This window comes from Mizuhopecten yessoensis, unplaced genomic scaffold, assembly GCF_002113885.1.
Source record: "Mizuhopecten yessoensis strain PY_sf001 unplaced genomic scaffold, ASM211388v2 scaffold11035, whole genome shotgun sequence".
In the NCBI taxonomy this organism is placed as follows: domain Eukaryota; kingdom Metazoa; phylum Mollusca; class Bivalvia; order Pectinida; family Pectinidae; genus Mizuhopecten; species Mizuhopecten yessoensis.
This window is the reverse complement of record NW_018408846.1, coordinates 80,134-93,534: the sequence shown is the minus strand read 5'-3', so window position 1 is coordinate 93,534 and position 13,401 is coordinate 80,134. Positions and strand designations below refer to the sequence as shown.

The window sequence follows — 13,401 nt, the reverse complement described above, 5'->3', positions numbered from 1 at the left end:
ATCACAACCATTTTGAATGGCGTCAGATTTGATTTTTAACAATTTAAATGACCATTATAGTGTATGCATTGGTCCAAGTATCAGTTTCGAATTTGGTTATTCCAACATTTACTTTTCTTATGAGCTTTGTTTGTCATATATTTCTCTCTCTTTTTTGCTTTTTACTTTGAAAGTTAATAAGAAACCACATTACTAATTTACATAAATTTACACCTCGTTAACCTTTGCTAGGTACTCTGACGATTGTAAATCTTTGGTTGTGTTAAGTATGGCATATGAAGATCTTGCACCATTTGCATATCCGTTATAACATGGGAAGCATGTATTGCAAACATCAAATACAGAGGTACGTTTGATAGTTTGTGTTGTGTAAAGATATTGGATATGAGATAGAATGACTAAGGCGTTAACGTTGTGGCAGGGTCTGACTCCCAGTATATTTCATCAATACAAACTCATTCTGTAACTCCATACAAACTCGGAATGTTTAGAACTTCTAAAGTGGAATGGCATTTAGTGGGGAACTCATTAAGGAAATATCGTTCATGCTTTAAACCCGGGTGTGTTCTGTACGGACACATCACGGAATCTGGTAACACTGATGGTTATCGAGGTACGGTGAAGCTGTGTATCAGGTACGGAACAGAAAAGGCTTTCTCCAGGTAAGCATTATTTACAGGTGTAAATACACATCTATTCCATTAAATATCCATTTAGATATGAAATATTGTGTTTATTCACGAACATTGTAATAGGAGAGTCGATTAATGTGCTCTAGCCAAAAACGAAAAACTTCATTACCGTTGAAGGGATACATTTACCTTTCCAAAAAAGGTATTGAACTTGAAAGGCATTGTAATGGTTGCCGCGTATATAATTATACAACGTACAATGTATTTACTAATGTAAGGCATCGTAGCTTCCGTCTCCGATAGCTTAAAGTGCATAAGAGAAGATTGGTTATGTTTTGTTTTTATTTATACATAGATATTGAATATTGATCGTTTTTCTGTGATTGTTTTGATTTTGATAACGTGCAGCTTGTGAACAATTTTATAAATGTCAGAATGACGAGAGTTTGTAACCGTTCCGTTAAGCTGACAATGCTTTGAATCACCAACAAATCGTCTCTATACACAGTGTACATCGTATTAAATCTTGGTTACTGTGCTGTTTGATAACTTCTCACCTTAACTAAACATTTGCTTAGACATAGTAGAAATCTGTATTGACGTTCAGAAAATCAACCTTTATAATGTTTTTCACGTGCCGGTTAAAGGTCAGTGATTCAACAAAACATATGTATGTCAATATGATAAATCGAGTAATGTGGAATTGATAAATAGCCGTTGTTTGTATGTACATTCACGACGGCCTTTCTATCATAAAATAAAAAGTATGCTCCCAAGTAATAAAGTCAATAATGGTTTAACGGTCAATCATGATATCGACCTGAATAAGGGATTTCAGTGTGACTCGTAAATGTATAGAGCGCTAGTATAAAATACATTCAGGACGTAGTTCATAGCGATGAGAATAAATGGTTTATGAAATGTGAGAAGCATATCCTTCTGTAGAGCTCATTTTATAACATGGCTTTTATATTTATACATTTATGTATTTGTGTTCAACTTACGAGGGAAGTCGATATATATGAACCATAGGTTTGTCTTATCTAATACAGTGTTAGGGACTGATCAGATATGACATCAGTAAAACCAAAACAATCAGAAACATTAAGTATTGTATTTAGCAGTAAAGCTTCAAATGAGATCAATCTTACAGTTAATTAAAACTATAGAGCAAACGTTAAAATAATGTACATCATGAGTATTCAATTCAAATAAAAAATATCAATATATGTCATGAAAAATATCTTCTTCTTTTTCATAGATTACAAGTATTTATTGATTGAATGAATTATTTCTGTCACAACTTAAGAATGATAAATTAGTTTTGAGACTTTTACCCCCTAATAACTAGAAAGTTAAAATAAAGATTTGAACGTGCAGTATATTGGCCAAAAATATTTTGGCTTGCGACATATGAACGAATCAGGCAACTAATGATTAATGTAGTGCATAGCCTTAACACTGTTTCATTAGCAAAATCCAAGTATGTCATCTGACATGAGACATTACATCGCATGATATACGTATTAACGTCACTACCTTAGTCTAGGCGTCATAGCGTAGTTGGCTTCTGATAAGAACATTAGTGAAGAGGAATCCTGTTAAGGTCTAAGTAAGGGTCTTAGTGTAGTCTACTACTGCTAAGAACCTTAATGTATAGGACTACTGTTAAGCTCTAAGTAAGTGTCTTAATGTAGTCTACTACTGCTTAGCACTAAAAGTCTTAGTAAAGTGAAATCCTGTTAAGCTCTAAGAGTATTGGACATGAAGACTACTACCTCGTCCCTGCAGGTAGGGTGTAGGCATTGTACCTGCTGCCCCAATTGCATGATCGTAAGAGGCGACTACATTTGGGATCTTATCTTTTCTCTTCTTTCTAAACAACTTTCTTCTTCCTAATGTCTCCCTTGACAACCTCACTTTTGACCTTTAGTTGAGCGTTCGCCCCTGTGGGGAAGGCTTTGGGTTATATCCCCTGGCCTAGACATATCAGAGTATGTAAGTTTACAAGGTGGATCTTTGTCTGCCAAAATGTAACTAATTTTCATACAAGAATTATTGAATGAAATAGAAACAAATGGAAAAGGTGCAATAATTATTGATTTAAAAGTTAACATCCAACTCAGGCAGGCGACATATGTCTTTTTAGTGCAAATTTTCAAAGTCTACAAAAACTTATTGCTATATGCGAAAGCTAAAATAAAAAGTGGAGATTCACTTTCCCGTCCACAAAAAGTAAAATTGTATTGTTTTCAGACAAACGTACATTACATAATATACAAAATGTCTACCTACTAGTATACAAACGCGTACTGCCAGTTATTGAAGAAGTTAAACATGTTGGAATATTGTTAAATGGCAGAAGAAATTCAACGGAAATACTAGAGCATGTAGTAGGTTAAAATCTTGTACTATGTCACTACTTAGGTCCGGTGCTCACCGTGCGTGCTCAATTATCTCACTGTTGCTAAGTTGATTAAAATTCAAGTGTTCCCGTCTGCCTTATATGGGTGTGAACTTTGGTTGCTTTCTAAAACAGAAGTTTTATTGTTGGAAAGAGCACAGAAATATATTGTAAAATGTATACAAGGGTTTGAAAAAAGAACCATGACCGAAATATGTAATAAATTACTAGGCTGGACAAGTATTGCGTCTTATATTGATGAATATAAATTATTATTTTGGGACGAATATATAGTATGGACGCCTGTACACTAGTACACAGAATATTGTCACTGGATTTGCTATTTTCAATGTAAATGATGGGAAACAATATGGATTTATACCAGATATTATATGTATACTTAGAAATTATTTTTTATACGATTTCTTTGTTGATCATATACAATTAGGTGCCTATCCAGGAAAAAGACAATGGATAAAAGATGTATATAAAAATGTATGTCAAACTGAATAAAATGCAGGTTACAACGTATGTCAGATGCCAACGATTTTGTACGATTTATGTCCATTCACCATACGCTCGAGTCATATTACTTATGGGAATTAGCTGCAAAATATCCACAGTATTCTGAATCTAAACACTGTATCTTAAGAGTTTGTGTAACGTCTCGTATGTCAAAACTCATGGAATTATGTCATTATTGTGGTAAATTATATTATGATACTGTTACACATATTATCTTGCATTCTGACAAAACTACAGAAGTAAGAGACAAATTATGGTGTCATTTAATTTGTATATGTGATCTACAACTCAATGTTTATTTGCATAATTTACCTGATTTTGATTTTGACTAATACCCTATCGGGGAGTGAATTAAATTATAAGATGTCATCTTAAGATTATAAACAATTAAGATTAGAGGTAATATCACATGTGTATCAAATGTTAAAAAAATACTACAAATCGTCTAATTGTATATTTAAGCAATGTACATCTCCCTTCTCTTATAAAATATTTATGTACACATTAAAATAACGATACCTTTGGACTCTTTCAATGTCCATGTATATTTATATGTTGATTAATTCTTATATGTAACTATTCTGTTTAAAGAGAATAATAATAATAGCGTAGTTGGCTACTGCTAAGAACCTTAGTGTTTATGACTACTGTTAAGCTATAAGAGTCTAAGTGTAGAGGATAGTGTTTATGACTACTGTTAAGCTATAAGAGACTAAGTTATAGGACTACTGTTAAGCTCTAAGTAAGTGTCTTAATGTAGTCTACTACTGCTAAGAACCTTAATGTATAGGACTACTGTTAAGCTATACGAGTCTTAGTGTCGAGGACTACTGTTAAGCTATAAGATTCTAAGTGTAGAGGACTACTGCTAAGTTCTAAGAGTCTAAGTGTAGAGGACTATTGTTAAGCTGTAAGAGTCTTAGTGTAGAGGACAACTGTTAAGTTATAAGAGTCTAATTGTAGAGGACTACTGTTAAGCTAGCTGTAAGAGTCTAAGTGTAGAGGCCTACTGTTAAGTTATAAGAGTCTAATTGTAGAGGACTACTGTTAAGCTATACGAGTCTAAGTGTAGACGACTACTGTTAAGCTATACGAGTCTAAGTGTAGAGGACAACTGTTGAGCTATAAGAGTCTAAGGGTAGAGGACTACTGTTAAGTTCTAAGAGTCTAAGTGTAGAGGACAACTGTTAAGTTATAAGAGTCTAATTGTAGAGGACTACTGTTAAGCTTTCAGAGTCTAAGTGCAGAGGACTACTGCTAAGTTCTAAGAGTCTAGGTGTAGAGGACTACTGTTAAGTTATTGATCTACAACTCAATGTTTATTTGCATAATTTACCTGATTTTGATTTTGACTAATACCCTATCGGGGAGTGAATTAAATTATAAGATGTCATCTTAAGATTATAAACAATTAAGATTAGGGGTAATATCACATGTGTATCAAATGTTAAAAAAATACTACAAATCGTCTAATTGTATATTTAAGCAATGTACATCTCCCTTCTCTTATAAAATATTTATGTACACATTAAAATAACGATACCTTTGGACTCTTTCAATGTCCATGTATATTTATATGTTGATTAATTCTTATATGTAGCTATTCTGTTTAAAGAGAATAATAATAGCGTAGTTGGCTACTGCTAAGGACCTTAGTGTTTATGACTACTGTTAAGCTATAAGAGTCGAAGGGTAGAGGACTACTGCTAAGGTCTAAGAGTCTAAGTGTAGAGGATAGTGTTTATGACTACTGTTAAGTTATAAGAATCTAAGTGTAGAGGACTACTGCTAAGCTGTAAGAGTCTAAGTGCAGAGGACTACTGCTAAGCTCTAAGAGTCTAAGTGTAGAGGATAGTGTTTATGACTACTGTTAAGTTATAAGAATCTAAGTGTAGAGGACTACTGTTAATCTGTAAGAGTCTAAGTGTAGACGACTACTGTTAAGCTGTAAGATTCTAAGTGTAGAGGACTACTGCTCAGCTCTAAGAGTCTAAGTGTAGAGGACAACTGTTGAGCTATAAGAGTCTAAGGGTAGAGGACTACTGTTAAGTTCTAAGAGTCTAAGTGTAGAGGATAGTGTTTATGACTACTGTTAAGTTATAAGAATCTAAGTGTAGAGGACTACTGCTCAGCTCTAAGAGTCTAAGTGTAGAGGACTCCTGTTAAGCTATACGAGTCTTAGTGTCGAGGACTACTGTTAAGCTATACGAGCCTTAGTGTAGAGGACTACTGTGAAGCTATAAGAGTCTTAGTGTAGAGGTCTACTGTTAAGCTATACGAGTCTTAGTGAAGAGGACTACTGTTAAGCTGTAAGATTCTAAGTGTAGAGGACTACTGTTCAGTTATAAGAGTCTAAGTGTAGTGGTGTCATTTAATTTGTATATGTGATCTACAACTCAATGTTTATTTGCATAATTTACCTGATTTTGATTTTGACTAATACCCTATCGGGGAGTGAATTAAATTATAAGATGTCATCTTAAGATTATAAACAATTAAGATTAGGGGTAATATCACATGTGTATCAAATGTTAAAAAAATACTACAAATCGTCTAATTGTATATTTAAGCAATGTACATCTCCCTTCTCTTATAAAATATTTATGTACACATTAAAATAACGATACCTTTGGACTCTTTCAATATCCATGTATATTTATATGTTGATTAATTCTTATATGTAACTGTTCTGTTTAAAGAGAATAATAATAATGGCGTAGTTGGCTACTGCTAAGAACCTTAGTGTTTATGACTACTGTTAAGTTATAAGAGACTAAGTGTAGAGGACTACTGTTCAGTTATAAGAGTCTAAGTGTAGTGGTGTCATTTAATTTGTATATGTGATCTACAACTCAATGTTTATTTGCATAATTTACCTGATTTTGATTTTGACTAATACCCTATCGGGGAGTGAATTAAATTATAAGATGTCATCTTAAGATTATAAACAATTAAGATTAGAGGTAATATCACATGTGTATCAAATGTTAAAAAAATACTACAAATCGTCTAATTGTATATTTAAGCAATGTACATCTCCCTTCTCTTATAAAATATTTATGTACACATTAAAATAACGATACCTTTGGACTCTTTCAATATCCATGTATATTTATATGTTGATTAATTCTTATATGTAGCTATTCTGTTTAAAGAGAATAATAATAGCGTAGTTGGCTACTGCTAAGGACCTTAGTGTTTATGACTACTGTTAAGTTATAAGAGACTAAGTGTAGAGGACTACTGTTAATCTGTAAGAGTCTTAGTGTAGAGGACTACTTGTAGAGGACTACTGTTAAGCTGTAAGATTCTAAGTGTAGAGGACTACTGCTCAGCTCTAAGAGTCTAAGTGTAGAGGACTTCTGTTAAGCTGTAAGAGTCTAAGGGTAGAGGACTACTGTTAAGTTACAAGAGTCTAAGTGTAGAGGACAACTGTTAAGCTATAAGAGTCTAAGTTATAGGACTACTGTTAAGCTCTAAGTAAGTGTCTTAATGTAGTCTACTACTGCTAAGAACCTTACTGTATAGGACTACTGTTAAGCTATACGAGCCTTAGTGTAGAGGACTACTGTTAAACTGTAAGAGTCTAAGTGTATAGGACTACTGTTAAGTTATAATAGTCTAAGTGGAGAGGACTACTGTTAAGTTATACGAGTCTAAGTGTAGAGGACAACTGTTAAGCTATAAGAGTCTTAGTGTAGAGGGCTACTGTTAAGCTGTAAGAGTATAAGTGCAGAGGACTACTGCTAAGCTCTAAGAGTCTAAGTGTAGAGGACAACTGTTGAGCTATAAGAGTCTAAGGGTAGAGGACTACTGTTAAGTTACAAGAGTCTAAGTGTAGAGGACTCCTGTTAAGCTATACGAGTCTTAGTGTAGATGACTACTGTTAAGCTATAAGATTCTAAGTGTAGAGGACTACTGCTAAGCTCTAAGAGTCTAAGTGTAGAGGATAGTGTTTATGACTACTGTTAAGTTATAAGAGCCTTAGTGTAGAGGACTACTGTGAAGCTATAAGAGTCTTAGTGTAGAGGTCTACTGTTAAGCTATACGAGTCTTAGTGAAGAGGACTACTGTTAAGCTATAAGATTCTAAGTGTAGAGGACTACTGTTAAACTGTAAGAGTCTAAGTGCAGAGGACTACTGCTAAGTTCTAAGAGTCTAAGTGTAGAGGACTACTGTTAAGCTATACGAGTCTTAGTGTAGAGGACTACTGTTAAGCTATAAGAGTCGAAGTGTAGAGGACTACTGCTAAGTTCTAAGAGTCTAAGTGTAGAGGACTACCGCTAAGTTCTAAGAGTCTAAGTGTAGAGGACTCCTGTTAAGCTATACGAGTCTTAGTGTCGAGGACTACTGTTAAGCTATAAGAGTCGAAGGGTAGAGGACTACTGCTAAGGTCTAAGAGTCTAAGTGTAGAGGACTACTGTTAAGCTCTAAGAGTCTAAGTGTAGAGGACTCCTGTTAAGCTATACGAGTCTTAGTGTAGACTAAGTGTAGAGGACTACTGCTAAGTTATAAGAGTCTAAGTGCAGAGGACTACTGTTAAGCTATAAGAGTCTAAGTGTAGAGGACTACTGTTAAGCTGTATAAGTCTAAGTGTAGAGGACTACTGTTAAGCTGTAAGAGTCTAAGTGTAGAGGACTACTGCTAAGCTCTAAGAGTCTAAGTGTAGAGGACTACTGCTAAGCTCTAAGAGTCTAAGCGTAAAGGACTACTGCTAAGCTGTAAGAGTCTAAGTGTAGAGGACTACTGCTAAGCTCTGATATTTTGGTAGTGTGGGTGCTCACTTTCTATCCTAGTGTTATCTTTACGTAACGGATCTCTGCTTTGTTGTTGCTGTCTTAGTTCGGCTTTTTAGTGTTTTAATAAGTCCTGGTTCTGCTGTTCATTGTTTAGGAGTCTTCGTCATGCTCCTTGTTGTTTTAGGAGTTTTGGTGCAACTGTGCATTGTTTTAATGTTTCTTATTACAGCTGTTTCACTGCAGCTGTTGAATGCTTTAATGTGACTTAGTGCAGTTGAAAGGTATTTCATTGCAGCTGATTATTGTTTTACATGATTTAACGCAGTTGGTCTATGAGTTAGGATGTATACAACAGACGCCTGGTCTAGGTCTTCTGACACAAATTGAAAATTGGTCTCCCGTTATTTTCGTGGCACATGCTGCCTGCAGTGTAATATTCTGTAATGGCTAAATTCATAACCTTCGATCACGTCCGATTATATTTGTAAAAAAAGACAAGTTGTATCATATCCCCAGGTGAGCACAATTATGTAACGAATATGTCTACAGAACGTTTTTGTCAGTAGTACCTAATCAATCGTATGCTCACACACAGGTAAGTGGGCCCCGTTACGGTAGTAAACATGCATGTCGTGATTAACCGCTGTGATAATTCTGTCCTACCTTTTTACAAACCTATAAATATCACCTACAGGCACCTGTCTTAGAGACCTGTCACACATAAAACGTAATGCTTTCAGTGGTAGAAACGTGTCACCGTTATTTATCGGTATCAGTGTTGTTGAATACAGGGTATATTTAGGGGCAGATGACATGTTATAACTTGTGGTAACACAGTTTGTGAATGTGAATGATAGTACTTATGTATGAGCTCTTCTTATTATAAGTTAGAATTCACAGTCTTATTTTGCTGTATACAAGGGGACATAACTGCATGTACAACCTGACTTTCCTCAAATACACATTCTATTCGAATAAGTGTTTGATAACATCTGCAATGAGTGATCTTAACGTAAGAAAACAAAATACAAGATGAAATCGTATAATGAATTACACAAACTATTATATCCAGTATTCAGCACTTCGTAAGCACATTGAACGTGTACACTGTACTTCAGTATGTGTCAACTCGTAATATCCGCTGATCTGTATCCTGACACTTGCCTTTGTAGTAAAACATTCACATTGTACCTGGACACGTGTGTATGGTCTCATCTACAGACATTTCTGAAAACCCTGTTTATCTGATATGTTTATTAACGGGTATTGTATTTGTATATCGTGTGACAATAAGATCTGTGTTGTATAAACAAAGGTACAGCAGTGTGTGATCCCCTGTAGGTAAAGCTTACCGTTACATGCACGCTTGATTAGGTGTGTATTTCGTACGTATATGGGCAGGTAAGTAGTCATACTTGGACAATACGTCCATTATCACACACAGCAGTTCTTCACTCAGCCGGGGTGCAATTCTGACCTCATCATATTCACAGCCTTGTATTGTCTCTAAGATGAATGTGAGGCCACGAAAGGATTACTCAAGTATTTCTATTTATTAAAGAAGGATTGTTTTTCTAGTCCCTTTTTTAGTTCAACTCTTATCCCGGAGATATTTCCGAAAGGTTGGTTAACGAAACCGAAAACATCTCACTGTTGATGTAAACTATGCTGTACCCCTCTAACCCCTCCCCTGTACTCAGTATAACCAATAGTAGCGTGACGTACCGGAAACATCAGAAGAACATTGGTTTTGCATGCATTTTTGTACTTTAAATGTTTCTTGTTCGGGTAAGGTTCGTGCAATACTTGTACTTAACATGTCTTAAGGGAGAGGCGAACCACCAGCACCGTGAAACCATGTACTAGGGACAACGCTGTTCACACGTACCTAACAGGTGCGCTTAGGATTACATGAATAATATGTCTTTTCAAACACAAGTTAGATGAGTATCTGATTTACACGTAACATGTCTATGTCTTTATTCTTTATTTACTTTTGGTTATTTGATGTATGTTACAATTGTTACTTAACCTCATTCGTTTTCAGCACTGAATTAAGTACAATTATGCACCGGATAGCTGCTTTAGATTCGTTTTTCTTTGGTATCAATCACAAGTAGGTGTACGTCTATACAAACATTACGTACATCCCTAAACATAGTCGACATTATTTTTTTCCGAATCTTTACAGATATTGTCGGAGTCATGTGAATCGGAGAGGGACATTTCATTAAAAGAAGCGGTCATTTTCTGACGACAACATGGCAACTATGGCACTGAGGAAGCTCCGACGGATCCAGTTCGGGCAACTGCTGGACCCAGGTAAGTGTGATTTTAATGTCTGTATACACTTTGACATAAATATTGGTCTGAACCATACACACATACTGATTATACATTTTTGTATATATTTCAACTTAAAATCTATATCCATGTCATGTTGAAAGTTATAAAACTTTTTTGTTAGGTTTTGCCGATTTAAATAGACATTCTTTAGCACAAATTCAAAGATTACATATGTGTTATCTTGTTTCTGCCTGTTTTTATCACACGGTCGCCGTCTTGACTTGACCGTCATATGTCTAAATGTCTTCAATGCAATGTCAATATGCAATTTCACAATGTCATGAATTGCCTTTCTTCCTACTCACAATGTATGCTAGTACAAACATTCAAAAAATCCGTCTCACAAAAAAATGAGTGGTCTGTTGTCATTTTGTAACACGACAGTATTAAATGGAATTTGTCTTTTGTTGGAAAAAAAAAAACTGTTGTAATATGTATCATGATTACTGTTTTGTGTACTTGCCATCCATTTTGTCATCAACTGTGTATTATTATACTCTGATACCTCATGTTGTACATTTTAATGTATCTGAGGAAAAACAATAAACTTGCAAACTTGTAAAACTTGTAAACATTCATATATTTATTTCCTCCACTTACAAACAAATGATAGAAGTGAGAATTGACGTGCTATTGAGAAGAATGTATCAGTCGGTTAAGCATACCCTGTTTAATAATAGATACTCATTAGACTAAACAGTATACCTGCTAAAAGGATAATTTAGGTGATCAAAATTCAACAAATGATAAGCTCACACTTATTTACTTTTCTGGAAAAAAAATAGATTTTCTATAATACATCGATGTAACTTCACATAAAGGCAAAAACTGCCACAATCTACACCCATCAGTGCGGTATGTTAAATACGTATATATGTAGGACGGTAGTCTGGTGGAAGTGTCAGGTTAAAGAATGTTTTTATTGACAAGATTGAGCACTTGTGTAATCTATGAATTACATTATGTATGTACGTGTACAATGACAGTGTGTTATATAGAATTAATACTATCATAAATGTTATGTAGATTATTTAATTACAGTGTTTTTTGTACAATGTACGGGCTATCCCGATATTTTGTACATTTTATAATGCCCGTGTGTTTTGTAGAATCTACAATGTATAAGCTATCTAATTATGACTTCATCTTATATCATTGTAATTATTTGCGATAATTTTGCCCGTTAGCGACACAAGTCGGTTGACGGGTTGATTACAAATATTTAGTTTTGTGTTAATATTTTCCGACATCGATTCCTTATCTATTAAATATACACTTTGACAAGGAGATGCATGACTCTTTTTGTCTAGAAATGAAAATATGTAAATACTTCTCTTCCTGTACCATTGTGAACTAGCCTGTTTCTCACAATAAATCTGACGGAAGGGGAATAAATCGTACGTGTAACATGTAAATCCCAAAGGGAGACAACTTGTGCCACCATGAACTCCAATAAGATTTGACAGAATTTAGACAAATATAAGAAGAAACTGCTGTAAATGGTACACATTTATAGCTATCACCAATAACTTCTGTTTTAATCACTTTTCCTACACATGTGATGAGTAGATGTTTTTTTAAAACAACCTATCACTTAATAATGCTAAATGTACATACTGAATTGAGCCAGGGATGTGTTGTCCACTACACATCCCTTATTCATATATACTTCATTCACAGAAAAAATATGTTTGTTTAATAACAATAATATTTAATTTCAAACGCTTTGATCACATAACTACCGTGTGATGCAAAGGATACATAAATGTCATGTGTGTGTGTGTGTGTGTGTGTGTGTGTGTGTATTACCTCTGTAATAGCACCATTGTGATGTAATCATCGAAACAACAGACATGGCTACATGGTACTGGAACGTCGCAATGAAGACAATTTACATGAAGTCAAAATGGTGACATTGAAAACTCGACGATGTTTAAGGAAATAAATGTTAAGCAAATATCAACTTACATTCGTGCTATTGTTATAAAATTATGTTGAATTCGTTTCGTTTTCAAAAGCAAACAAATTAAAGACAAGTAATCTGATCAAACAAAACGAAAAACGGAGACGACGGAATTATTTATATTTAATATGTGGCTAATAGGGATTTCACGGCACCTGATCGTGTTCGATAATTGGAGAATCATAGATACTTTATACCAAATTGAAAGTTAATTTCACGGAGCATTAAGCGAGAGGATTGATCTATACAATTGTCAATAAAACTGCGACTTTGTCGTCCTGTACTTGTCTTACCACGCCATTCGCCACGGCCAACGTCGTAGACACGCTCCACATGATGAAGGTAGACATGCGTGGCCTGCAATCCACCAGGGAATGATAAGGTGGCATTGGTAATCAATAAAAGGTTTTATATCTTTGGCACACACATCAGGTGCGGTGTTTCCCAGTACACTTTACCTGATTCACTCCTACAGACACTGATATAAGTACCTGGGTCTTTTTGATAACCATGATAATTCCTTTGAATAATAATTCGATCAAGTATCCAGGGTGTTATACCGGACATGGTTCAATCTACGCTAGTAGACTATGACGCGGTTCCCAACTACTGTAGTAATTCACACGATCTACCAATACTATAGATATATTCACTGAGTCTTAAAATCTTAGTAACATATTTTCTCTAAAATTGAAATATTTGGTTGTTCTTTTGCATCTTAACTATTCAACGGCCCTGTAGTCAACAGCAAGTCATTTCGGGCCAGTCTGACAGGAGACACCATAATAAATG

General features: G+C 34.8%; 1 protein-coding gene across 1 annotated transcript in view; it reads left to right on the top strand.

Annotated features, from left to right (window-relative positions):
• Positions 1–641: 641 nt before the first annotated feature.
• The window catches only part of LOC110464811, a 52,680-nt gene continuing 39,920 nt past the window's right edge, over positions 642–13,401 (top strand). Inside the window, exons 1-2 of the mRNA XM_021520258.1 lie at positions 642–662; positions 10,492–10,622. Of these exons, the coding sequence (XP_021375933.1) occupies positions 10,562–10,622 (61 nt within the window). The 5' untranslated portion in view covers positions 642–662; positions 10,492–10,561. The remainder of the gene's footprint in view (positions 663–10,491; positions 10,623–13,401) is intronic.